The sequence below is a fragment of the Meles meles genome, chromosome 20 (genome assembly GCF_922984935.1).
Source record: "Meles meles chromosome 20, mMelMel3.1 paternal haplotype, whole genome shotgun sequence".
Classification (NCBI taxonomy): domain Eukaryota; kingdom Metazoa; phylum Chordata; class Mammalia; order Carnivora; family Mustelidae; genus Meles; species Meles meles.
Genome location: NC_060085.1, coordinates 14265071 through 14292841, shown reverse-complemented (window position 1 = coordinate 14292841; position 27771 = coordinate 14265071). Strand labels below are relative to the sequence as shown.

Here is a 27771-nt window from a genome sequence, read left to right as displayed (position 1 = left end):
GCAGGGAGTGCCAGGCCTGCTTGAGCCCAGCAGATCTTGTATGAGTTGGGGGCAGGGGAGGAGGTTCTGAGGCAGTGGGCTGGGGTCCCCGAATCCACTGGGAGCTGGGCTGGAAGGTGAATGGAGTCCCCAAAGGGGCCCAGGGCCAGGGGATTTCTTCCTGAGGGTCCTGATGCTCCAAGGCTGCGGACCCTGGCATGGAGAGGGGCAAGAAGCTTGGGGAGGGTGCGTAGGCTCCTGGGTCTGCTGCCCCCCTGGGTGGAGCCCCTGCAGAGCTCTGGGGGCTGTCCCACAGCGGCGCCTGTGGTATGGCCCAGGCTCCCTTGATTGAGCATCTGTGGGTACCGGGAGAGGGTACAGGGTGTGGGATGAGCTCCTTGTCTAGGGGGAGTCTCACGTCTCACGGGAGTACAGCTAGCTCCCAGGGCCTGACGGGTCTCACATCTGTCCCCACCGGCTCAGAGATGCCTGCAGCATGCGGCGCAGTGGGACGGCCCTCTCCTTCCTGTTAAGCGAGGTGAGTGGGGATGGGGCTGGGCTGTCCAGGCCATGGGGGTGGGGCTCACAGTACCTCTCCTAGTGGAAACATCCAGAGCTGTCTGGGGACCTATTTACAGGCAGGGAAACTGAGTCCCAGAAAGGTTACTGGGAGTCTGGGACTCAACCCCACTCTACTGTCCAGCCCAGGGCTGCAGCCTCAGCTTTTAGGGGCAGGAGGGGGCAGTGGAGGAGGAGGGAGCAGCAGGGACCCTTTGGGGTCTGGATGCAAGGTTTTGATGGCCCAACGAGAGGAGGCCTGGATGCCCCGCAGTCCAGGGAGCACATGAGGTCACACCTTTGGGGCAGAGCCAACGACCTCATTCTGGGGAACTGAGATAGTGCGCAGAGAACCCAGCAGGAGCTGACTTTAATTGGAGCCCAGGCTGGTCACCAATGCCGGAGTAACTGATAAACTCTCTGGGGCCCTGTTTGCTCATATAAAGAAAAGGAGCTAACATTGTGTGGGTTGAGGGAGGGCGGGATGCACTGGTACCCTGCAGCCAGCAAGGTCCCAAATGCATTGGTTGACTCATTGCTCCACACCCCAGCCATCTATGGGAGGAGAATAAGGATGAGGGTAGTCCCAGTTTACAGATGAGGAAACTGAGGCACAGAGAGGCTAGCCTGCCGTCAAAGTGAGGGGCCAATGGAGATTTGAGCCTGGGCCTTCAGGACCCTTGTCTGTGCTCTGAACCCCACTGTTGAGCCCCCCCACACCGCTTCAACCACCCGAGATCCTTTCTGTTCCTCTTTTTTTTTTTTTTTTTAAGATTTTTTCATTTATTTGACAGAGAGAGAGTGCAAGCAGGCAGAGAGGCAGGCAGAGGGAGAGGAAGAAGCAGGCTCCCTGCTGAGCCAGAGCCCAATATGGGGCTCAATCCCAGGACCATGGGATCATGACCTGAGCCGAAAGCATACACTTAACTGAGCCACCCAGGTGCCCCCCGTTCCTCTTTTTAACGCGGTGTGTTGCGAGGCCCTGGTCAGGCAGCCTGATGAGCGCTGGCAGCCAGCTCTTTCTCTGAGCCGTAACTTCTTCCTCTGTAAAGTGGGGACCCCTTAGAGCTCCCCTCAAACACACTCAATTTACAGCATCAGTCATTCTACTTGTACATGGAATACCCACTGAGTTTGGGGCCCAGCTTTGGGCATGGGGGCCATGGAGGCTCATAGGCTGGGGTGACAGATGTTCAACTCAGGAAAAGGATAAAATCTGGGGATGGGTAAGTGGGAATGAGGCTGCCCAGGCTGGGCAGGAAGGTGACATTTAAAGGTTTTTTTTTTTTTTTTTTTTTTTTTTTTGACAGACAGAGATCACAAGTCGGCAGAGAAGCAGGCAGAGAGAGAGGGGGAAGCAGGCTCCCCGCTGAGCAAAGAGCCCAATGCAGGACTTGATCCCAGGACCCTGGGATCCTGACCTGAGCTGAAACGAAGGCAGAAGCTTTAACCCACTGAGCCACCCAGGTGCCCCAGAACGTGACTTTTATTTATTTATTTTTTTAAAAGATTTTATTTATTTGACAGAGAGAGATCACAAGTAGGCAGAGAGGCAGGCAGAGAGAGAGAGAGGAAGCAGGATCCCTGCTGAGCAGAGAGACCGGTGTAGGGCTCTATCCCAGGACCCTGAGATCGTGACCTGAGCTGAAGGCAGAGGCTTAACCCACTGAGCCACCCAGGCGCCCCACCCCTAGGTGACTTTTAAAAGAGTAGATGAAAACAGGCAGCCAGCTAGGGGGAAGAGCTGGGGGAAGGGCTTTCCTTGTAGAGGGCACAGCTCCTGCAAAGGCCCTGAGGCAGGTACAGGTGGGGCTGGAGCTGGGGAGGTGGAGCTAGGGAAGATGGAGGAAGGTGAGAGGCAGCTGTGGGCAGGGACTGGGCAGTTAGGGTTTGTCTTAGAGGCAGGACTTGGGGTCCCAACCAGGACTAGCACACATGGAGATCTTGGGGACAGGCAAGATGGACAAATCAAAAGGCAGCTGCTCAGTCTCCCTCCAAGCCCTTCCCCTTCCTCCCCTCCTGCCCCCACGCCCACCCCTGGGCTTTCTGTCTCCACTCCAACCTCTCCACGGGGGAAGCAATCAGTCTGGAGTGGCAGATTGATTAATGCTGCCGCTGAGAGGCCGGGGGACCCTCCCCTCTCCCGCCTGCAACTCTCAGAGTGCCCCATCCTTACCCCAGCCTCAGTCCAGATGGGGGAGGGTCGGTCATCTGCTCCCCACAGGGCCTATCTTGTCTGTTTCACCCTAAAACCAGCCTGGCCCCCACAAGCCCAGATCCAAACATCCAGCTGCCTCCATTGGCTCTTTTGGGGGTCACATGATGATTAAAACAAGCCCTAATTTTAAAAAAAGATTTTATTTATTTGTGGGGGGAGGGATAGAGGGAGAGGGAGAACCAGGCTTCCTGCTGAGCAGAGAGCCCGATGCGGGGCTTGACCCCAGGACTCTGGGGTGTCTAGGTGGCTCAGTTGGTTAAGTGTCTGCTTTTGGCTCAGATCATGATCCCAGGGTCCCGGGATTCGCCCCATATCAGGCTCTCTGCTCAGCAGGGAGCCTGCTTCCTTCCTCTCTCTGCCTGCCTCTCTGCCTATGTGTGATCTCTGTCTGTCAAATAAATAAATAAAATCTTAAAAAAAAAGAGAGAGAAACAAAAACAAAAAAAACAAAGTTACCTCTTCAGAAAGGCCCCTAACTCTGCCTGGACAGCATTATCTGTGGCCCTTCCATCACCCTCCAGTCTCCTACACAGTTTAATTTTCTTTCTAGCAAGATGTGCTAGAACTATTATTTTGTATCTGTTGCATGAATAAACAAGTGAGTAGGAATGTAGGGAAGTGGTTTCCCCATCTGGAACTCACCTTCCGCAAGAAGACAGCGGGCAGTTGATAGCTCAGGGGGCCTCCTGTTCTGGGAGGGGCCCCCTGTAGCCACACACCCCACCTTCTGCTTTTCTGCACATCCTCCCAGCTGCCAGGAACCCTCCCAGGGGAGGTCTAGTGTTGAACACTTAGATTTCTACATTAGAACTCAGCTACTCCTGGAAGAGGGTTATGTTCCTATGAGGTTGGGAGTGGGAGGACTGGTTAAGCATCCTGGGTCCTAGAAGGATCAGATTCGTGCAAAGAGCTAAGAGGGGTTGCGGGGAGCTAAGTAGTTCCCAGTTGTGTGACTCTCAGCAGAGCATTTCCTCTTCTTCTGTGAAGAAATGCCCTGTAGAAATACACCCCTCGGAGCCTGAACTGACATGTGTTCCTCATACCTTCTTTGCTGAACCGCCTTGCCCTAGCTCTGGCCCTAATTAGCCATATTTTTTTGGACCTCGGTTTTCTTATCTGAATGTTCTGATTGCTGAGACAGATTAATTTGTAAGGTTCAGTGGCAGAGCAAGAGAAGGCGGGCCTGCCTCTCTGAGATCCACCTCTCCCACAGCCCATTTGCTCCTTTGAGCACCCCCCCCAGCACACCCCTGCGCCCCCTTCCCAACACAGTGAATTTTAAGTCCTAGGGTCAGCACCACTGACAGCTCTCAGCCTGGGACTGAAACATCTGGGGGTCCGTCCTTATATTACTAACAACCCCAAGTAGCTGGTACCATTTTCATCCCATTTCATAGACAGGAAAACTGAGGCGGGCTTTTCCTACACCACACGGCATGGGATGAACCCAGTTCTGCTGGGCTGGAAAGGTCCTGTTGCTGACTCATCAATTCATCCCGATTCTGTTTGATTTTCAAATGTCTCAAGTGTTTACTCAGGGCACGATTACCAGCATCATCTTATTTAATGTCTCCCGCTCAGTTCTTCCTTCAAGAATTGAGGCACTGAAGCTCGGCATTCAGGATGTACTTACCAGCAGCAAACCTGGGCAATGTCTTCAGCTCTGAGCCTTAGTTTCCTTGTTTATAAGTTGAGGATAATGGGGAGTCTCTTTCTGGCTCAGTTGATGGAGGATGTGGCTCTTGATCTTGGGATTGTGAGTTCCAGCCCCACGCTGGGTGTCGAGATTACTTTTAAAAATGAAATCTTTTTCAAAAATTTTGATAAAGGGGTGCCTGGGTGGCTCAGTGGGTTAAAGCCTCTGCCTTTGGCTCAGGTCATGATCTCAGGGTCCTGGGATCAAGCCCCGCATCGGGCTCTCTGCTCAGCAGGGAGCCTGCTTCCTCCCTCTCTCTCTGCCTGCCTCTCTGCCTAGTTGTGATCTCTGTCTGTCAAATAAATAAATAAATAAATTTTTGATAAAATGAGGATAATGGTATAAAATAGCCTTATTGTGGGGCACCTGGGTGGCTCAGTGGGTTAAAGCCTGTGCCTTCAGCTCGGGTCATGATCCCAGGGTCCTGGGATCAAGCCCCGCATGGGCTCTCTGCTCAGCAGGGAGCCTGCTTCCTCCTCTCTCTCTGCCTGCCTCTCTGCCTACTTTCGATCTCTGTCAAATAAATAAATAAATCTTAAAAAAAAAAATAGCCTTATTGTGCCCTTATGACCTAATCTATGAGGGATTCCCTAGAAGAACATAGATGGAGCGTCCATGTGCAAGAAAAGTTAGCTGTTGGTACTGCTGTTATTATCCACTTACTTACGGCATATTTTATTTTTATATTTTTTAAAAATTTTATTTATTTATTTGACAGACAGAGATCTCAAGTAGGCAGAGAGGCAGGCAGAGAGAGAGGGGGAAGCAGGCTCCCCGCTGAGCAGAGAGCCCGATTTGAGGCTCGATCCCAGGACCCCGAGATCATGACCCAAGCCAAAGGCAGGGGCTTTAACCTACTGAGCCACCCAGGTGCCCGTTATTTTTGTATTTTAATACAAATATAATATGATACAATACTGTTAGAGGGACTGTTATTGTAATAAATAGCAGTATATATCATATAATGTTATAAATATGAATATACAATGTACTAACTGATTAATAAATATTTCTGCAATGCCTACTGTGGGCCAGGCACTGTTCATATCCTGCAAGTTTGAGATCCACATCCCCATTTCATAGATGAGGAAGCTGAGGCTCGAGAGGTAAATTCATTTAGGGAGAAAGTAGGACTCAGGGTTGCCTGGGTGGTTCAGTTGGTTAAGCATCTGCCTTTGGCTCAGGTCATGGTCTCAATGGTCCTGGATAGAGCCCCATGAGCCCCACTGAGCCCCACGTGACTCCCTGCTCAGCAGAGACTTTGCTTCTCCTTTTCCCTCTGCCCTGCCACCACTCATGCTCTCTCTCTCTCTCAAATAAATAAATAAATGAAATATAAAGAAAGAAAGACAGATAGACTCAGATACTCTGGTCCAGACTAGGAATCTGGGTGAGGGCATCTTGGAACTTCCCCATGGTCCCCCGTGTCCCAGAGAGTCTCCCTGCCTGGGAACTTGCTTATGTCTCGCCACTGTCTCTCCCCAGAGGGTCCGGGAGTCGGTGGATTCTGGCTTGGTTCCCATGAGCCCACTTGGCAGTGGCGTCATCCGGAGGAGATTTTCAGGGACACCACTGCTGCCACCGCTGTCTAGCCGCCTTGGAACCCCTGGAGAGGTTGAGCCCAGTTCCTGTGTGGTGTTCACCATCGAGTCTCAAGGGGTAGAGCAAAGCCACAATCCGGACCCAGGAAGGTGAGGAGGCAGATTGGGACCAAAGGGGCCAGTCTTAGGAGAGAGAGAGTGCCTTGTCTAGCTGAACTTTTCTCTAACTTGTTCAGAAAATGTTTATTAAACGCCTACTGTGTGCTGGGCCCTGTACTAGAATCATAGCCATGGGCAAGCAGGTGCTCAGAGGCTGATGATGGAGAGAGACTCATATCAGGTGGAGAGATCAAGGTGTCTTGGGAACCCAGAGGGGACTTCTGGCCCAGCATTGGGGGGTATAAGGTGAGGAAAGGACCACTTAGAAGAGGTGGCATCTAAGATTAGCTTGAAGGATGAAGATAAATCAACCACAGAAGTGCGGGGAAGCCTATGCCAATTAGAAGGAACAGATTGTACAAAGCCTTGGACTCAAGAAGATCAGCTTTATGAAGAATTTAACACAGATCAGTGTGACTGGAGAGGAGCCTGGGGATGTGGGCAGGGGCTGGACCACACAAGACCTTATGGAGTGCAATGGGAGGCCATGGGTAGGTTTTCAAGAGAGTGAGATGATCAGATTGGCATTAGAAGAATTCTCTGTGACTATGGTGATTGTCAAGTCTTGGACAGTTCTGGGCAGGAGATGGTGGTACATGGATCAAGGTGGAGAGAAGTAGGCAGATTTAGAAGTTATTTATGAGATAGACACAGCAAGTATTGGTGGGCACGAGCAGGGGGTAAAAGAGGGGGGGTCCTGGTGTGGACAGATCCTGGTCTTTGACCCTTCAGCTGTGACACCCCTTCTCATCCTTCCAACAATGCCAAGATGTGGGACACCATCATTATCCCCATTTTTCAGAATAGAAAACAGGCTTAGAAGGGGGGAGTGACAACCAGCCAGTGGCAGAACCCATGTTCCCCACCAGTGGACCAAGTGGTCTCCCACATCTTTGGAGGGTAGGGGGCTAAGAGGAAGGGCAGTGACTGAGCCATGAAAGTAAAGGATAGAGCAAGAGTCATTTGTTTTCCATCACCCAGCAAGATGTGGCAGTCCTTGCTGAACAAGATGAGCTCAGCCAGCCTGACCCAAACATTTCCCATTTCTCCAACCTGGGGACACAACTAGGGTAGAGGGTGGATAATCTCCATGAGAAATAGTTTTGAAATATCCTTCTGAGATCGTGGCTCTTCCTGCCCCCAAACCTACTGCACCAAGTGTCTCCAAATGCCTCCCTGCCCCAGCCCAGAGCCCACACCCACCCGCCCAGCCCTGCTCCTATGCACGTCTACTTCTGTTAACCATAATAGAAAATGTTCTCACTCTCCCTTTGCCACTTACCAGGAAATTACCCCTGAGATTAGGATGCCTGGTGGGCAGGGCCTTGAGTTTCTAGAACTGGAGAAGGGAGGGGCCCGTCTGGGATTTGAGGGCAGGAATCGTGCCTGTGAGGTGGGGCCCAAGGCACTGTGGGACGAATGAGATCCCGCCATTTCCGCTGAGGGTCTGGGCGTTGGTGTGGCTATAAAAGCGTGCCCCTCTCTACCCACCCCCACCGTTGGCAGCCCCGACTAGATGCAGATTCTCTGTGCCCACCCTAGGGATGCGAAGACCCTGTTACAGCCCTCCCCATTTCTCTGCCCTTCCTGGATCCCTGCCCTGTGTGAGTGGGGGTTTTAGGGCTCCAAAGAGACCCCATCTGGGGCTGAATCGCTAAGCCTACCTTCCTCAGCTTGGCAGAGAAACACCATCCGTGCCTACCTCTGAAGACCAGAGCCCTTGACTCTGCTTCCAGACTCCTTGCTACGGTCACTGGGGAGGGTTGAGGACCCGCCGCTGCTCAGCTTTCAGCACCTCCTGTGCAGACGACGCTCTGGTGTGGAGGTGCTCCCGAACCCCTGTCTCTCCGCGCTTCCTGCAGCTAGGTTCTCGCGTCTCATCCACCCGGAGCCCCTGAATCTACTACCTGCTTCCCTTTCAGCACCAGGAGCAGGGACAGAGTCTTAGAGCTGGGGGTCTTCAGAGTCCCTGCCTCCCTGGTCTCCATTCGGCATCAACAGGGAGGACAATTCTGTCGTCTCCACTCCAAGCTCGTGTCTTGACCCTCCTTCATCCAGCACTACAGGGGACAGCAAACCATTCTCTGCTCTGGGGGTGTCCCTAGCCCCTGTTTCCAACCCCTACCCCAAGTTCTTTTTCCCTTGCCACCCTTCTGCACCATCTGGCACGGACAGCTCCTCGGTGTCAGCCCCACCTTGAGCCCCTGTTTCTACCTTCTCCCGCCTCAGCACCTCCGGCGCGGACAGCTCCTCGCTGTCGCCTCCACCCCCGGCCCTGGCCCGACCCCGGCGCAGACACTCTTGGTTCCCAGGGACGGCTCCCGCGCCCCGTTCTCTTTGCTCCCTGCTCTCCCCGCTCCGTTCTTCTGGCGCATGGAGACCTCAGGGGTCCAAGAAGGGGCGGAGGCATCCAGCGAGCTGAGTCGCGCTCGCAGCCGGCAAGGCATAGCCAGACCCCCGAAGCACTTGTGGCGTCAGCCCCGGCGCCCCATCCGCATCCAGCAGCGCTTCTACTCGGACCCGGACAAGTCCGCGGGCCGCAGTGAGCGGGACCGGAGCCCGCGGCGGGGGCTCGAGAAGTCTCGGCGCTCCTGGCCCACCTCCTACAGGCGGTAGGTGGGCGGGGGCAGGGCACTCCCGAGCCGTGGGGGAGGGGCGCGCGGGGCCTGGCGGGAGTGGGGGAGGGTCCTCGCTTCTCCCGGGGCGGAGGGTCTCTGCCGCTTGGCTGGAAGCCGGTTCTTTGGAGGAAGAAAGCTGTTTTCCTGTGGGGTGGAGCTGGCGGGTGGTGGTGTCATGATGGCTTATGTGATTGGGTGTGCTGAGGTGCTATCGCTTCTGAGTGTGTGTGAGTCTGAGCAGCTGCCGGCCGTGTGTGCTCCGACCCCGTGGTGTGAGTGTCCACAGCCAGCTGTGTCTCTGCGTGACTGGATGTGTCTGGGTGTGTGTACACCAGTTGTGTACCTCCTTTGTGTTTCCGCTTGTGGTGCCCATGGGCTCGTGGCTGGGCGTTACTTCACTCTGACCCAGTTAGGTGTCCAAGGGTCCTCCAGATCTTGGAATGTCCTGGGATGTTTGCGGGGTTTGTGGCCATCATGAGTATCTGAGGGCACCTTGCGGAGGATGTTTGAGGACCAGGGTGGGCCATCCACAGCACTGGGGAAGGAGCCTTCTCTGTGGTCTGTCACTTGGGAAGGAGTGGAAGCCTCTTGGGGAGGCTGAGCACAGGATGTTTTTTCCACATCAGAAGGGATGGAATGGAGAAGGGGGGGGGAGGGCTGCACCTCCTTTTTCATATAAACCCAGGAGGGCAGACAGGGGGAATAAGAGACCAAAAAGAAACACAGAGAGGGGAAACAGGGGCCTTAGAGGGACCAGAGATGGGAGTCCCAGGGCTGGAGGACTGGATCTAGGAGTCCCAGGCCCTCCTTGGAGAGGAGGGGGAGCCACCTAGGCGAGATCTAGAGTCTGGGGTCTGAGGTTAGGCTGGGTGACGTCAGAGAAGTTCCTTTCCTCTCTGGATATTGGTTTTCATTTCTCCCACCTTGGTCTGTGGACCTTTTGGGGCCACCGACTTCTTACTTAATCAACAACCCTGACCTAACACTCCCAGGCTGGTCCTCAGCCACCCCCCCATCCCTCATCTCCTCCTGCCCCCACTCCCAGTGACTCATGATTTTCCATCTTCAAGAAAGAACAAACAGACAGGTTTGCGCCCGTCTTAGGGGGAGACCCCAAGTGACTCTGGAAGGCAGGAGATCGTGTTCCTGTGAGTGTGCACACATGTGCGTGTGCCTGTATATGCTGGCGTGGGGGGAGGGGCTCAGCCATCAGAGAAGCCGGGTTTAAGGACAACCTACTGTGTGGTCCCGAAAAAGTGACAGTACCTCTCTGAACATCAGTGTTGACAGTGAGATGCAAACATGAATCTGGTATTTTCTACATTTTGTCTTGAACTCTCTGCGTGGAAGCCTGGTTCCCAGATCTGGCTGCCCTCCCCACTGCCCCAGGCAGATCATGTGGTCTAGGATCCTAGCATCTTGTTCAGCAAGCACTTAGTAAGCATCTACTCTGTGCCAGGCCCTATACTGGAGACCCAGCAGTGGGCAAGCAGGTGTGGACAGGTTCATGGTGGAGACGCTTGTAGCAGGCGGAGATAGCACAGTGTGGTCTGTGTTGTGATGGGGAGAGCTCAGGGTACTGGGGAGCCCAGAGGAGGTTTCTGATCCAGCACCGGGCGAGGAGGAGGTGGGAAAAGATGGAAAAGATGGACTGAAAGAAGTGACATCTAAGCTTAAACTGAAGGATTTATTTTTTTCATATTTTATTTATATTTTAATATTTTATTTACTATTTTATATTTTATTTATTCATTTGACAGAGAGAGACATGGCAAGAGAGGGAACACAAGCAGGGGGAGTGGGAGAGGGAGAAGCAGGCTTCCTGCTGAGCAGGGAGCCCGATGTGGGGCTCTATCCCAGGACCCTGGGATCATGACCTGAGCCGAAGGCAGACACTTAAAGACTGAGCCACCCAGGCACCCCAAACAGAAGGATTTGAACCGAAGAAAATTTATCCAGGAGGACTGAAGGGAAGGGTGTACCAAGCAGAATGAACAGAATGTGCAAAGAGTCAGCGTCAAGAGGATCAGGTATACAAAGAGTTGAACACAGATCACTGTGGCTGAAGGGTGGGAGGAGGAGGATCTCTATTGACTTCCAAGGGTTTACTGAGCACCTACTGAGTGTCAGACACTGAGGGTGCAGCTGTGAGCAAATGCAGGTCCTGCCTTGGAGGGCCTGGTGGGCCAGGTAGATCCAGATCAGGTAGTCATGACAAGGAAATGTGAAATTGTGCCCATGAGAGAAGGGTGCTCTGAGAATATTTACCCAGCTAGTCAGGGAGGGCTTCCTGGAGGGGTCATGCTCCAGCTGTGACTGAAACATGAAGAGTCAGCAGGAGAAGAACATGTGGGCAAGGGCAGGGGATAGGAATGAACCTGGCTGCTTCAAAGAAAAGTAAGGAGGGGGATGAGTCTGGAGCAGAGTATGCAAAGAGGAAGGGGTCAGGGAGGGTCAGACCTCAAAACCTCAGAGAGGTATGGATTGAGACGGAAGGCAAAAGAGAGCCATGGGAGTGCTCGCTTCGGCAGCACATATACTAAAAAAAAAGAGAGCCATGGGAAGGGCCTGGAGCAGAGGAGGGTGAGATCTGACCCATGTGAGCATCTATACATTGACTCAGCCCCTGCTCTCCTCTCTGTCTAGATTCTCCATGGGGGTGGGGCGGGCGGGAGGGAGGCAAGCCTGGGTGGCTCAGTCAGTTAAGCATCTGCCTTCAGTTCAGGTCATGATCCCAGGGTCATAGGATCCAGTCCCTGCTCAGCAGGTAGTCTGCTTCTCCTTCTTCCTCTCCGTCTACACCTTCCTGCTGCTCATGCTCTCTGTTGCTCTCTCTCAAACAAATAAACAAATGCTTATCGAAAAATAGATTCTCCATGGGGACTTGGGCAAGTCATCTCTCCTCTCCAGACCTGTTTAGTTGTCTGTAAAATGGACATAACAACACCTACCTCCCGCCTCATTGGGGCCGCTTGGTAGCAGAAGGGGAAAGCATCTGCCAAAAGAAGAATTGGTTCAATGGAAATTCGAGACAGTGCTAAGGACACTAGACTGCTGGGCACTTCCTCAGGTCAGGCAGGACACAGGGACAAGGTCGAGATGGGGGTCCTCTTTCCACCCCTCCTTCAGCCTTAGCCCCTTCCTTGGCTGGGTTTGGGGCCTCCCAGAGTCAAGCAGACCAGGCTTCAAATGCTGAGTCTTGGCTCTGTGGCTCATTTTCTCCATCCCAAAAGTTATTAATAGAACATTACTGTTAAAACTTTTAATAAAATATTTAAAGTTGAATCTATTAATGTTTCAAACCATTAAACTATTAAAACTCTTGATAAAAGATTAATATCAGAGTAGGCTCTGGGACTTCAGAGGGGATGGAGTCAGTTAAGCATTAAGTGGGAGAGGGGTCAGGCTAGGGAGCCCTCCAGGCTACGCTTGAATGACCCTGGCCCTGCCACTCAGGGTTATGCGACCCCGAGCGAGTGACCACCACCTCCCTGTGCCTCAATTTCCCCATCCACAAAATGAGCCTGATAGTCCCCACTTTGTAGAGTTGCTCTGAAAATCAAATGACTTTTACATGCTCTGCCTTGGGCTCAGCTCCAGGCAAGTGGGAAGCGGTCTGTATGGATGCATTTTGTCTTAGTTTTCCATTTCATATCTGTGACTTCCAGGAAGCGACTGAATCTCTCCGTACCTCAGTTTCTCCTTGGGGACATGGGACCCTTACAAGCCCCTCCCATGGGGCTGAGGTGGTATGGAGGCTCCTCTGACCCTGTCCCCAGTGCCTCCACCAGGCGGATCCTGGCAGCCTCTATCCCCTGGGGACTGGCTATAATTAGGTCCAGCCACAGCAACTAGAGATGGTATTTTTGACTTTGGGACAGCGAGTCTGGTTCCCACCAGGTGTCTGGTTGCAGGGCCATGGGGGCAGAAGGGGGTTCCCAGCCAGGTCCTTGAGACTGTCTGCACTCCTGGGCCCCAGCGTGCCCCTTCTCTGAGCCTCCATTTTCTCACCTGTACAATGGGGACAGTGGGATTATTGGGAGTCAGGAGAGAGTCAGAGTCTCCTCCCTGTGGCATCTCAGGTTCCCCCACTGAAGCTCTAATCACCCCCATTGTATATCACATTCCCCTCAGAGTGGCAGAAGTGTGGGTGCCATTTGCCTAGGGACCCCAAAATGCATGAAGTCCCCTGGGACAAAGTCCAGGCTGGGGAGGGGGTATCATCTTACAGCAGGGACATAGTTGGACTTAGAGCTTCTGTGTGGCCTCAGCTCAGGGGCCAAGCCTCCTTGGGCCTCAGCTGCCTCTGCCTAAGACATAGGCACTCAAGGTCCTGACTTCAGGTGTGACACCCTGAGACTTGGTTTCCTTTTCTGTGGCATGGGGCAGGGCCACCCCAACGCCATTCAGATGATAGAGCACCTGCTACAGACCCCAGAAACCCTCCAGAATCTCCCTTTCCAGGCCCCCTGGGTCCTTCCCGGGGCAGGGGGAGAGGCAGCTGATGCTTCACAGACGGAAGAGCTGGCGGGAGTGGAGTGCGGATGTTTGTGCAGTAGAGACAGCGGGAGAGGGAAAAGGATCCAGAGACAGGGCCTGGGGAATGTCAGAGCGGGGGGGGGGGGGGGGGGGGGTGTTACGTGAGGACTTGTGGAGGGGGACTGGGAGAGGGGGAGCTGGGTTCAAACCCCTGCTGTCCTGCAGCAAAGCCACGTACGTGCCTGTTACTACCTCTCTCCAGCCTCAGTTTCCCCACCTGGTAAAGGGTTAAGGGTTTGTAGTTTGGGGGGCAGCCCCTGGTGGCTTCAGGCCTCATTTTCTCCATATGGAAAATGGGCAGAGGGATATTGGAAACACTGCGTGGGATCTGGGCAGCCCCTCGGCAAACTCCGTGCCTCCGTGACCCTCTCGCAATGGAAGCCACTTCCCTTTCTGACTTCCGCATTTCACTCTCTAGCCAAGTTGTCAACCCAACAAGCTGCCCTAATTAGGGCCATGTTGACAGAGGGAAGTGTCCAAGATCCGGGTTCTGGGACCCACGGGGCCACCCCGCAAGGGAGGGAGCAAAGAGTCGCGTCCAGCCCAGTGCCTCAGTTTCCCCATTTGTGCCGGTAGGGGCGTCCAGGAGAGGTCCAGCGGCGAGGCGGAGCCGGTGCGCCCTCTGCCCCCTCCCTGCCGGGCCCCGCCCCCGCGGCCGTCCAGAAAAGGTCCCGCGCAGCCTGCGCTGGGTTCAGCCTCCACGCGGTCTTGACGATGCAGGGACCCCCCGCGCCTGCCCCGGCCCCCGGGCCCAGCTCCCCTCGGGGCTCCCCGCGCGGGTCCCCCGGGCTCTTCAGGAAACTCCTGGTGAACCAGAGCATCCGCCTGCAGCGGCGCTTCACTGTGGCCCATCCGCTGTGGTGAGGCGAGACGGAGGGCCCGCTGGGGGTCACCAGAACGGCTAGGCTGGAGGTGGGAAGGGCAAAGTCGGGGATAGCTGGAGCCGGGTCGCGAATCAGGGTAGGGACGCTCTGCCCTGCCCTCTCTTTCTCAGTATCTCTCTCCTCCTGCCTCTCTCCGTCTCCCCTACTTGGAGACTCTGTCTTTCTCTGTCTCCCTCCACCCCTTCACCTCCCTCCACCGGCTGCTTGTACAAATGCCCGGGGGACCAGCGTCTGTCCCCTTCCAGCTGTGTAGCCCAGGGCAGGACGGGCTGAGGCTCACGTCTCCTCCTGACCCTTAGCCCGCGGGGGGCAGGCGGGCTGAACGCCCTGCGAGTGAGGGGAGGAGGGAGTGACTCCTCCCCTTGTTCTCGCTCCCCAATCAATCCCGGAGCCAGCAAGGAGATGGCCCCGGGGGCCAAACACTAAACCTCCGGTGTCCACAGGGGAGGACCGGATTTGACTGGGGGCCTTCGAAGCAGGCTGTTCGCAGTGTAAGAGCGCGAAGTTGCGTGTCCCACGCAGAAAGTGGACCCGCGTTGACTGGGAGCCGGTTCCTCGCAGCCCCACTCGGTTGCATCCTAGAAAGACTCCATCCATCGTTCTGGGTTCTAATCCCGACCCCTTCAGGAAGCTGTGACCTCGTGGGGCGCGGGGGTGAGGCTGGGGTCGGAGGTGTGGCCTTGTGGGCACCGACCGTGTCTGGCGCTTTGCTCTGGATTCGTGCCACATTGGCATCCACTTGATAATTTGGCACCTGCCGGCTCAGGGACTGAAGGTCCCTTCACCAAGGTCACACGGCCAGTGACAGCTGGCAGGGTGGAGGAAGTCGTGATGGTGGTCCTTGATGGCGCCCTTTCAGTCCGGGAGGGGCGCGCTGTCCCAGGTCCCAGAGAGCGCCGCCAGGGCACCAGACACCTGCGAAGAGGGGTCCCTGCGGAGGGTTCCGGAGAGAGTTCAGGGGCGTCGGTGGTGAGCCCTCGGTCCCAGAAGGTGAGGCTGGAAGAGGGTGGGTCCCTCCGAGGCCCCCTTGCCTCAGTTTACCTATCCAGTCGGTAGACAGACGCACGGTTCCCACAGTCCGCGCGACCTCGACCCGCGCCGCCCGCGTCATGGAACCATGGTCTGACCCCACCGCTCCCGGCTAAGTTTAGAGCAGAAAGAAAAACAGCTTCTCTCGCGGCGCGAAAATCCCTGCCTGGCCCTTAACCCTCCGCACCCATTACCTGGATTCTAATCCAGCACCCTGTTGCCTCTCCTGGCCTCAGTTTCCCTATTGATCCATAGGTTTGCTCTTCCGGAAACTTTGGGGAGAGGCAAGGGAGGTGTAGGGAGTCGCCACTCCCAGGGCTCCCCCTCCGAGCAGGTTTGGTATCCGCTGCCGCTAGCCCTCCTGAGCGTCTCTTTGCTAGCTTCCGAGCCCCGGCCTGGGCAGGGTAGGGTTAAGAGGCACCCGCTCTTCAGGGTGACGTCAGGAAGCGGGCTCGGAAGCCCCAGCTGTCAGGGGATTCTCTGGGAAGCGCCGAATTCGAAAAGGCTCGAGAGCGGCGGGGCATAGCCAACTACTTCCGAAGATACCCGAGTGAGGCCGGACGAAGCCGAATATGCCCGACTGGGGCCGAGGGCTACACAGGCTTGCTCGGAAACCTAGCGCGGCCGGATTTCGGCGAAGATGCCCGTGTGCATCCGAACCTGCCCGAGCGCCGTCGGGCGACCTAGCCGGCCCTTACCCAATTCGCGAGACCGAACCTGTCAGGATCAGAGCCAGCTCAGATCAAACGTGGCTGTACGTGACCGAGACGGACCGAATCCAGCCGAACTGGACAGAATCCTGTCGAATCCCCCACTCCCACTGCCATCTGAGCCAAATCCCCTGCCCCGAGTCTTCTGGCAGGTGCCGATCGCGGCCGGTGGACTGGGATGGGGTCACTTGACAGGGGACCAGGGGGACACTGGCCCTTGGCCAGGAGCCCTGTGTCTTGGGCAGTCCCAGGTGTCTTGCTGATTTCGCCTCTCCTGTCTATCCCCTTCTCCCTTCTCAAAAGCCAATGACTCCCACACAGGCAGCTCCTCTCCGCGGTTGCTAAGTTTTTTCTCTCCTACTCACTCCTCTCCTGAACTTCTATTTCCTCCCGCCCCTCCCACTTTTTCTCTGATCTGTAATCCCAGAGGATAGGGGTATAGTCCCCCTTCCCCAGTTCGGGTGTGGTGTGGCCTGACAGAGACACTGGGCTGAGAGCTGGGAAGGGGTGTCAGGGATTATGGCAACAGGGGACACTGGGGGGAGGATAGAGCTGCGGGCAGAGGGCACAGCCTGTGAAAGGCCCAGAGGTAAAAGATAGTAGGCAGATCCTTTGGGCCTAAAATGAAGCAGAGGTGGGGAAACTGAGGACAAGGTCAAGTGAGCTGGGAGCGTGGTGACAAAATTGGGACAGGGCCATACAGAATGAGTGTGGGGGCCTGGAAGCTCGGGGAGAGGACAAGTGATCCGGAACGTGGCCAAAGGTGGCTGGGGGAGCCTTGGAACATGTCAGATCCAAGCTGGACCCAGGCCCCCTCTAGAAGGGAAAGCCCAGGAAGTCGTTTCCAGTCTCGGTGAATTTATCATGTGATATAGATCTTAGTTTGCTCAGTAGTACAGGCCCACAGTGGCAGTCTGCTTGTCTAAAAGCGCTCTCGGGGAAGGAGCCTGCCACATCCATATTAGAAAGCAAGTGGTTGATGTCCAGAGAAAGGCCTAAACCTACCCATGGTCACACAGCCACTTGGGGACAGACCTGAAACTCATGTTCTGGGGTCCAAATTGGTCCCAGGGGGAAGGGCTCTGGGGTACAGATGTGGAGACAGAGGAATGAGGGGCACAGGGTCCCTGGGTGGGTGTGCGACTGTGGGGCGGGGGGGACAACCTGGAGGCTACTTCCGTCCAACCCACCAAAGCCTCAGGGAGGATGTGAGCCACAGCCAGGCATCTGCACGCCAGGACCTGCGGCTCTGACCAAGCCTAATCTGCCTTCAGCTTTGACCTGGAAAATGGATTCTCATGTGGGAGAAGCACCCTGGACCCTCAGGCTGGGCCTGGCCTTGGCCGGGTCATCCAGGCCACTGCTCAGCACAGCCAGAGGCGAGAGTCCTTCCTGTACCGCTCAGACAGCGACTACGAACTCTCGCCCAAGGCCATGTCCCGGAACTCCTCTGCAGCTAGCGATCTGTGAGTCCAAGCCTGGCGGGATGACACCCCCCGGTTCCTCTCTCCTTCCTTAAGTCCTCCACTCTGCACACCTCCTTCAAGTGGTCATTTGAACTGGGCTTTGAGGTTTAAGGAGGCGTTTTCCAGACAGCTCACTCATGCCACGGAATATGGGGAGAATGATATCCGAGAATTATCTGTGCTTGACTTGCAGCTGGGGTTGGGTGGCGATCCCGAGACATTAAATCCAGTTGGAGGCAACCGAAAAACACCTTGGTCTGAGATTCTTGGTAGTCATAATGAAAAGAGAAATACAATAATTTCCGCTCTGCCTCTATTAAGATCTCTACCGCCCCTGGTTCCCTAGTTGTGAGATGGGGATTGGCCAGAGGAGCTGCTTTCAGAGAAGTTAGGTGAGGGGAGCTCAGGGACTAAAAGGACACCCAAAGGAGGAGTCATGAGGGGAGGACGCGCTCAGCGGAGGGCATAGTATGGGTAAAAGCTGGAAGATGGGAACCAGCGTGAGGGCTTCTCCTGGCCGCCCTTCCTGATGTCCCGTCTCCCCACAGACACGCAGAAGACATGATTGTGACGCCCTTTGCCCAGGTGGGTGCCCACCCTTTGTCCCTCCTCCCGTGAGCCAAGCTGGCAGAGCCGACCCCCGCTTTCCAACGCTGATCACGACCCTTCCGACAGGTCCTAGCCAGTCTGAGGACAGTTCGGAGCAACGTCGCAGCCCTCGCCCACCTGCAAGGCCGCGGGGCAGTCAAGTACGCAGGGGGCGGGGTGGGGCGGGGGCCTGCAGAAGAAACGGGCGGGGCTGGAGGAGGGGTGGGACCAGGCCTAGAGGGGCGGGGCCTGAAGACATTGTAAGACAGGCTGAGGCAGGGCCCGACTCTGGGGGGGAAGGGATGGGGTATGCTGGGTGGGGGCGGGGCCTGGGACACTTGAAGGCGGGGCTGTATGAGTGACGAAGGCCATCCCTACCGCAGGCAGGCATCGGCTGAGAATCCCCCAACTGGCAGTCAGCCCCCTCCACCTACAGGTAATGTGCCTGCTCCCACTCCCTCCTCCCACTGCTGGACAGCTGTGAACCTCCTCTCCATGGTGACCTACTCCGCGCATGAGTCCTTAGGCTTTGCTAATTGTAGTCCCCAAAACACCCTTGGGGATGGAGTCTTCCAAGCCCATATTACAGATGGGGAGGCCGAGGCCCAGGGAGGGCAGAGACCTGCTCACGGTCACACAGCTACTTGGGGATAGATCTATCATTCAGATCGTGGGGTCCTTAATGGCCTTATTGGGAAGGGCTCCAGGGTCCAGATGTAGAGATAGAGGCATGAGGGGCGCAGGGTTCCCCAGGGGGGTTGAGGCAGCCCCTGACGAGCTTGGCCCCCAGAGGACACTGGGCAGAAGCTGGCTTTGGAGACACTGGACGAGCTGGACTGGTGTCTGGATCAGCTGGAGACACTGCAGACACGGCACTCAGTGGGGGAAATGGCCTCCAACAAGGTGAGGAGGACCAGATAGCCGAGATCATTTGCCTCTGCCCACAGTGTCCCCATCATCACTGCCCTCACCTTCCCCTGCAGTTCAAGCGGATGCTGAACCGGGAGTTAACTCACCTGTCCGAAACCAGCCGCTCTGGGAACCAGGTGTCCGAGTACATCTCTCAAACCTTCCTGGGTGAGCTGTGGTGGGTCACTGCTTAGGCAAGATCGTAGAGGTAGGAAGGAGGAAGAAAAAGAAAGATTTGTATTACAGATCTCAGTCTGGGGAAGACAGAGCCAGACATGGACACCTCCGGCCCCACGGGTCAGAGATGGACCACAGGGAAGAAGAGAGGGAACTTTCAGGAGGAGGAGGAGATTAAAGCTAGGGTTCTGAAGCATGTGTAGAAGTTTTCCAAGGGGGACATGGAGTGAACATGGAGACAGCTAGGTCTCCAGTTTGGGAGATGGAAAGAACATTTGGCTGTTTGGGGGAACTACTGAACCCCAGGTACCCAAGGGCAATGTCAAACAGAAGGGGGTCCCTGAGGTCAGCCCTGAACAGAGGAGAAAGGTAGTTACAGGCGAGAGAGACTTTACCCCAAGCTTACTTTGATCTAGGTAAAAAGGCAATAGGTTGACCCTGAGGCTTGGGAAGGTCTGGGACCTGACTCTAGGCAGGATGAACCCAGCAGATCTGAATCAGTTTCCCTGAGCCCTATTCTTCTCTGTCTACAGACCAGCAGACTGAGATGGAGTTGCCCAGGGTGACCCCCATGGAGGGCCCAAGGCCCATGTCCCAGATCAGCAGCCTCCGTGGGCTCCCCCACAGGGCCAGCCTCTCTGCAGCCACCGTCCCACGCTTTGGGGTCCAGACTGACCAAGAGGGGCAGCTGGCCAAGGTGGGTCCCCAGCTGGAATCCTGAGACTCGAGTCTGAGTCATGACTCTGCTTGGATGGGTGCCCTGTTTGGGGCCTCAGTTTGCCCGCTTGTCTACTGGGCAGGTGGGGCTCCGTGTAGGACCTGGGCGTGCTGGGGGGTGTCAGTGGTCCAGGGGCTGAGGAAGGGGAGCTGGAGTTAAGCTCCAGTTCTGCACATTCTAGGAACTGGAAGACACCAACAAGTGGGGCCTTGATGTGTTCAAGGTGGCAGCGCTAAGTGGAAACCGTCCCCTCACAACCGTCATGTTCAGCATCTTTCAGGTACCTACCTGCCCTTGGCTTCCAGTGCATCTGGAGTTTCTTTCCTTCTCATCTTCCTACCCCAAGACCTCCAGGGACACTCGTTTTCAAATCCTCCCTGATACCCCTGAATGGCATAATTTAAGCTGCGTATTGAAGGTCGGACAGGAGGTCACTGGGTTGAAAAATTCATTGTCAACAAACCTCAGCCCTGAGCCTGGCCCTGAAAAGACCCAGTCTTGGAGGAAACAGCTGGACAAAGATACCCTCAGCCTTGTGAGGTCAGGGCTAGACCAGAGGGGACGGACAGAGACCAAGGGAGTTCAAAGGGAGAGATGGGAGGGCATCTTGGAAGGGGGGGTATTTGAGGGATGGAGAGGAGTTCAGAAGGAGAGAAGGGATAGTGCATGCTACTGCCCAGAGGCCAAGGCCTTGACTGGAGGCCTGTGATGGACCAGGAACGGGACCTGCTCAAGACATTTCAGATCCCAGCGGACACACTTGTCACCTACCTTCTGACCTTGGAGAGTCACTATCATGCCGATGTGGCCTACCACAACAGTCTACATGCCGCTGATGTGGCCCAGTCCACGCATGTGCTGCTGGCCACACCCGCCCTCGAGGTACTACCCTGAGCCTAGAGGCAGCCAGGGTGGGTGCTGGGGGCAGAGAGCCTGCCCCTTACCTCTTATGCCACGCGCCTGCGCAGGCTGTTTTCACAGACCTGGAAATCCTGGCTGCCATCTTTGCAAGTGCCATCCATGATGTGGACCATCCCGGGGTCTCCAACCAGTTTCTCATCAACACCAGTGAGTCATGGGGTGGGGCCCTACCTCCCCTGTCAGTCATGTGATCTCGGGCCCACCCATTCCTGTTGTGAGCCCAGTTTCCCTGTTTGTTGAAAGGGCTGAGACCATCCCTCCCTTAGGTGCTCAGAGCGGTTCCAGGTACACAGTAGGTGCTCAATAAATGAGAAAATAACCAATGTGGAAGAACGGACCTGGGGCCACAAAGATTTTAAAGCTCAGAGTCCTTTGAGGTTTCTGAAGAACATGAGACACTCATTGGGTGTCTCATGTGTACATCCTCGGAGAGCTGGGGCAAAAGTAGAGACTTCTTACTCGACGACCCCAGAGTCTAATAAGATGATGACTCAGTTGTTCAGTCAACCAGAGCTCTCAGTACACACGGTCTCCTTGGCCATGCCAAGACCTTGAGGAGTCCCCCAATCTCAAGGAAGAAGAGCCGAACACAGATGCCAGGGCTGGGCTAGCCGAGGGGAAAGACAGAATTCTAGAAGGCTTCCCAGTGTAGAAAGGCATTAGAGGCGGGGCCTCCACAGATGAGTAGGAGTTTGCCGAGGGCTTGCGAAACCTACCACTGGGTGGAGTGGGCAGGTGGACAGGTCTTGATGCTCTCCGCCTCCCCCCGAAGACTCAGAGCTTGCTCTTATGTACAACGATGCCTCCGTGCTGGAGAACCACCACCTGGCCGTGGGCTTCAAGCTGCTGCAAGCTGAGAACTGCGACATCTTCCAGAACCTCAGCGCCAAGCAGCGGCTGAGTCTGCGCAGGATGGTCATCGACATGGTGAGGCCACAGCTAGGAACCGGACGGGGTAATCTTGGGCTGGCGCAGGTTCAGCTGGACCGACCATGTCTCCTCTCTGAACCTGAGTTTCCTCCTCTGTAAAATGGGGTAATGACCATCCAAGCCCTGGGTGAGGCTCGCCAGAATTAGGTCCTGGCTGTCCTTCATACACCAAGTTTCTGGGGTTTCAGGTACAGTTATTTCCTGAAACATAAGTCTGCCCATTTGATATTTTTCAGATTCGAAGACAAGAGTAAGTTTTGGTGTTTTGTGCCTCAATTCATTAATAATAATAATAATATATTTGTTATTATATATTTATTATGTATTATTATGTTATTATTATATAATAATATAGAATATTATTATTATTTTTTAAAGATTTTATTTATTTGACAGACAGAGATCACAAGTAGGCAGAGAGGCAGACAGAGGGGAAGGGGGAAGCAGGCCCCCTGCTGAGCAGAGAGCCTGATGCAGGGCTCGATCCCACGACCCTGAGATCATGACCTGAGCTGAAGGCAGAGGCTTAACCCACTGAGCCACCCAGGCACCCCAGAATATCATTATTATTTTAATTAAAAAGGCTCCACATCCAACATGGGGCTTGAACTCATGACCCTGAGATCAAGAGTCACATGCTCTAGCAACTGAGCCAGCCAGGTGCCCCTCATTCATTAACCTAACACGCATTTACTGGACCCCTATCGTGTGCTTGCTGTGCGCCAACGACCAGTAGAGTTATGGCCTTTATAAGACTCATGGACTGTGGGGGAGATGGAACCACAGGCAGAGTCATGATGGGAAACCTGGAGACAGAGGGCTGAACAGGGCTGTTCATAGCTGGGGAGGGGTCCCCCCCCCACTCCCTGGAGGGAACACCGCAGTCAGTGGGGCCTGCATGGTGTGGAGGGCCATGAGGTGGGGAGGAGTGTTCCCAGCAGAGGGAACAGCACATGGGGTTAGCTCAGAGGAAACCAAGGCTCTGAGTGCCGAGGAATTAAAGGTTTGAGGAGGTGGAATTAGGGACTTGGGCAATAGGTACCCCTAGTGGGTGCAATGTTGAGGCAAATGGGAGATTTAGGGAGAATTTTTGAGATTTTTATCTGATCCTCAGAGAAACCCTTGGGCTGCCTGTGGATCATTCCTGGGCTGGCTCTGCTTGGGTGCGCCCAGTTAATTTTTTTTTTCAGTTGAGTTTCAAATGGTGTTTAGAGCTGAATTTCCTTCCAAATGGCTGAAAACAGCCCTTTTGGCCACACTGTGGCCACAGGAAGGTGGTTGGAGAGCACCAAGGCAGGTCCTTTCTGACTTTAGATCCATCTGTGGCTCCCATGGCCCTCTGGATAAGCCCCCCAGTCCCCTCTGAGACCCACTGCACTCCTCACCGTCTGTTACTACTGCGCACTCACTTGCTCCAGCTACAACTGCCTCCTCTACGTTCCTCAGCACATCCAGCCCCAGGGCCTTTGCATAGGCCGTACCCTCTGCTGGGCCTCACCCCTGCCATCAGGCACAACTCACCTCAGTCCCCAGTTTAATCTCCCTCTCCCTCGCCCTGTCCCATATGTGGGATGCTCCCTGTGATCCCAACAACCCCAGAGAAGGGACCATAACTCAGTCCCCCTTGTGAATCTTGTGACATCCCCCCATTTCACAGATGAGGAAACTGAGGCTCAGAGGGCTAAGGGTCAGAGTAGGTGTGGTGTCTGGAAGGTGGGGAGTGAGGGGTGGAGCAGGCACTGTCCTCGTACTTGTCATCCTCCCTTGTCTGCCCTCCAGGTCCTGGCCACAGACATGTCCAAACACATGAACCTCCTGGCTGACCTCAAGACCATGGTGGAGACCAAGAAAGTGACAAGCCTTGGAGTCCTGCTTTTGGACAACTACTCTGACCGCATCCAGGTGTGTGGCCAGGCGGGGCCCAGGAACACCAAACCCCTGGCCCCCGCCGCCCTGGTGCCCATGGCTCTCACTTCATTTATTTCTGAAACACCAACTGTGCACCCAACTTGAAGAAATGGAGGCACCTAGAGTCCCATGCCTGTGCCTTAGCCATGCCTTCCCCAGCCCCAGTTGTAAGATGGGTATGTTCATGGTCCCAGTCTCTTGGGGATGGGGTGCTATGGCCAGAGCCCTCCTGAACCTTGGTCTCCCCAGGTCTTGCAGAACCTGGTGCACTGTGCAGACCTCAGCAACCCCACCAAGCCACTGGAGCTGTACCGCCAGTGGACGGACCGCATCATGGCCGAATTCTTCCAGCAGGGTGACCGGGAGCGCGAATCAGGCCTGGATATCAGCCCCATGTGTGATAAGCACACTGCCTCAGTGGAGAAGTCCCAGGTCTGAGGGCCCCCAGGCTGAGCCACCAGCAGACAAGGGGGGAAAGGGGAGGGAAATGACGGGTGAACCAACCCCCAGGAGTCTTGGCTTGACCACAGCTGGCCAGGGAAGGGGCGTGGCCTCAGCATGAGGTCTGCCCTGGGCTGGGCGGAGTCAGGCCTGGGACGCTTTCTCTCTGGGCTGCAGGGGGAGGGATCTGCCCTCCTGGAGCTTGGAAATGTCTGTTTTGGGTGGTGTGGGGGTCAGGGCTGGGATACAAGGAAAGATTTAGTAGTTAGGGGAGTCCAGAAGGGGCCGGGGACGTTCCCTAGAGGAAGGGTTGTTTGAAGAGGGTTTTGAGGAATGAGTAGGAGTTGGGAAATGGGATTCCAGACAGAGGGAACAAGCTGGGCAAAGGCCTGGAGGCTGTTCTAGGTCTAGATTCCATGGTGACTCACCACACAGCTACCCCCCCATATCAACCCATAGGTGGGTTTCATTGACTACATTGCACACCCACTGTGGGAGACATGGGCTGATCTGGTGCACCCAGATGCACAGGACCTGCTGGACACGCTGGAGGACAACCGTGAGTGGTACCAGAGCAAGATCCCCCGCAGTCCTGTGGATCTCACCAGTCCCGAGCAGGGGAGCCCTGACCGATTCTGCTTTGAGCTGACTCTGGAGGAGGCGGAAGAAGAGGAGGAGGAGGAAGGAGCTTTAGACACAGAGGTCTCGGAGACACCTGACACTGAGCTTCCGGCCCCAGAAGCCAGCCCAGACCCTGGGGCCCTACTCCTGGATAACCAGAGGACTGGGGGCAAGCCCTGCGTGGACCATGAGGCCAATGTGATGGCCAATCCCTTTGGCACCTAATGGCTCCTGGTGGATGAGTGGACCTTCCAGAAAGAGGTCCCAGGTGGCCCTTGCCTTGCCTCCCCCACTTCCATCCCCGTCTCCACCAAGGGAGACAACCAGGATTTTAGTTAGAGGCAGACCTTAGGATCAAATTGGAGGCAGTTGGCTGGGGTCCAGTCTGACCCCGGGCTTTGCCGAGAGAGATCTCCAAGGGGCTGGACAGCAGGCAGCCTCTTCCAGCGCCCTTGGGATCTTCTTCCTGGACTTCTACCCTCGGTGTGGAAAGAGGGTGTGTCTGCCAGGCCCCTTGTCCACCTTCTCCAGCGATCATTCTGGAGGCACAGCCATCACTTTATCTTTTCAGTCTTGATCCCGTATTTATTGAGCACCTACTATGTGCCAGGCTCGCGCCTGTCATGTGCTTCTAGGGTTGCCCTGCACTAGGTGGTAGCAAGTCAGCTCCCAGGAGACCTACCTGCTACCCCCCCCCCAGGTACCGCCCCTTCATCTGCCAGGCAGCTCCATGCGAGAGAATGGAAACTTGAATTGGAGAATTTTTAGCACCAAAGCTTTGTCCAGAGCCGAACCTGGCTCAAGAGCTCTGATGCGGAGCAGGAAGGGGCAGGAAAGACAGAGCTCTGTGTCGGGAACTGTCTCTCAAGACTGACTTAGCTTGTGGCTGCCTGTGTACGGGTTCTTGCTCTAAGTCACTGTAGTTTCTGCCTTGGGGGTCTCTGGTTCTGTTCTCCCGAGCCCCAGGACTCCCTGCTGGGTCCCCCTCCCTGTTTCTCCCTCTTCTAGAACAGCAACAAAAGCACAGCCTTCTCACCACACCTCCCCCCCGGCAGGTCTCTGTTTCTGAGGCTGCCCCCAGACTCCCAATAAGGGAAAGGAGGCCTCTGAGGCTTTCTTCCCAGTCATAGCCCTTTTGGGCCTCAGTTTCTCCTCTACAGCCTGATCCTTGTACTTGGGTAAATTGTGGTTGGAGGGTGGTGCCTGCGACTTTTCTGAAATATCTTAGAAACGTGGGGGCATTGGACGTGTCTCTGGGATTAAATAAACCCTATTACCCAAAATTAATACCATGCCCACCTCAGGGATGGGGAAACTGAGTGCCAATAGGCCGTGTTGCTCGGTCAAGGCCATGCGGCTTAGGAGCAGGACATTAGCCAGCAGCGCCCCCTGGCGGACGGAGGTGCGGAGGGGAGGCGGGGTGAACCCCGGGATTCTCCTTGCCTTACTCGCTTTTCCTCAGGCTCCCGGCTAGCGGCTAGCGCTGGAGGGGCTTTCCTCGCCCACAGTAAAAGAGGCGCCTCTGCTTAAGTATCGGGTTCTATTCCCGCTTCCAGAAGCCTCAGTATCTCCCCCACCGGCTTGCCCCGTGCCTGAAGAATTATAATGGGACTCAAGTCATAGAGCAGCCCCTCGCTTCAAGAACAGCCGGTTTCATTCCTGAATAATTCCATTGATAATTTCATTCCACTGATAATTCAGCATCATCACAAGTAATGATCAAATTCCACAGAAGGAGAATTAAAATTCATCTGGGTCACAAGCTTAGTGCATTTCCTTCCAGACTTTTAAAAGGCAAAGATTTAGGGGTGTCTGGGTGGCTCAGTCGGTTAAGCATGGGACTCTTGATTTTGGTTCAGGTCCTGATCTCAGGGTCCTAGGACTGAGCCGCCCGGCGTCGGGCTCACGCTCAGTATGGAGTCGGCTTGACATTCTCTCTCTCCCTCTGCCTCTGCCCCGCCTCCCCACTGCGCGTGCACACCCCCCCCCAATAAATAATAAAAGCTTAAAAAAAAAAAAAAAAAAAAAAAAAGCTTAAAAAAAAAAGGCAGAGATTTAGGGGATTTTTACTTATAATTTTTCTCCCTCCCCCTTTTGCTACAAGTAATACGTGTTTACTGTAGAGAATTTGGAAATAATGCAAACAGAAAGAAAAGAAAATTCTGCTATAACCTCCCTGTAGATCATCTGCCTTCAGCATTTCACCTTATTTCGCTGTTTCTTTCTTATGTGCCTCTTTAATTTGGGCCGCAGGCCTCTGTCTGTCTCCTTATTGACTGCACTCCACCCATGCTGGTGGCTTTCCATACCTCAAGCTGTGGCCCCAACTTAGGGCCTTTGCACATGCTGTCCCCACCACCTGGATTGCTCTTCTCCACTCATCCTCACCTGTTGAGTCTCAGCTCAGCATCTGCTCCCCTGCAAAGTCCTCTTTGACCCCCACCCTCATCCCAGGCTGGAACTAGTAGAAGTTCTCGGGGATTCTTTTAATTCATGTCCACTACCCTCCCCACACCCTGATCCCCATAGGTCTGGGCCATGTCCACCACACCATCCTTGGTATCCCCTAGAGATGGATATGGACAATTTCAAGTCTCTTAACCTCTTTGAGCTTTTATTGTTTCATGGGTAACATGGGCGCTTTTTAAGGATCACATAATTGCAACAGGTAACATCTGAGAAGAGTGCGTCCTGAGCCAGGCACTGAGCCGCATTGCTGTTCCCCCTTTCTGGAGCATTGTTCCCCCGCCTCTTCCTCTGGCCAGCTCCTTCTCCTTCAGGTTCCTGCTCAATGTAATTTCTCCAGGGAGGTCTGCCCTAACCTCCCTGACCAAAGTTACCCTCTCTCCGATTATTCATTCATACATGTCATACCATCACAGGGCACTTACTGTGTCCACAGGTCTAGGTGTTAGGGACACCAATTCCTAACAGAGGTCTCAGATGGCTAATGGATAAATAAGTCAAATAATTATTTCATTTTTCTTTCCTTCCTTCCTTCTAATTAGACTCCACATCCAACGTGGAGCCCAATGAGAAGCTTGAACTCACAACTCTGAGATCAAGACCTGAGCTGAGATCAAGTGGGACTCTCAACTGATGGAGCCACTCAGGCTCCCCTCAAATAATTATTTCTGATAGGGGATGTGCCAGGAAGGAAA

At 54.8% G+C, this 27771-nt stretch overlaps 1 protein-coding gene across 5 annotated transcripts; it reads left to right on the top strand.

Moving 5' to 3' along the window:
* Window positions 1–3: 3 nt before the first annotated feature.
* On the top strand, window positions 4–26630 carry PDE4C (phosphodiesterase 4C). Of its 5 annotated transcripts, none has more exons than XM_045991104.1 (17): window positions 4–38; window positions 463–517; window positions 5937–6142; window positions 17206–17397; window positions 17946–17982; window positions 18073–18146; window positions 18369–18421; window positions 18776–18888; window positions 18969–19062; window positions 19605–19768; window positions 19971–20069; window positions 20507–20671; window positions 20758–20857; window positions 21483–21637; window positions 23420–23542; window positions 23798–23980; window positions 24449–26630. In XM_045991104.1, exons 2-17 carry the CDS (start codon window positions 476–478, stop codon window positions 24833–24835), a joined length of 2187 nt encoding a protein of 728 aa, XP_045847060.1. In that variant the 5' UTR covers window positions 4–38; window positions 463–475; the 3' UTR covers window positions 24836–26630. The 5 variants fall into 5 exon arrangements, with proteins under 5 accessions (XP_045847060.1, XP_045847065.1, XP_045847062.1 ...); XM_045991109.1 differs by having other exon boundaries at window positions 24513–24778; XM_045991106.1 differs by lacking the exon at window positions 4–38 and adding an exon at window positions 95–116.
* The last annotated feature ends 1141 nt before the right edge of the window (window positions 26631–27771 follow it).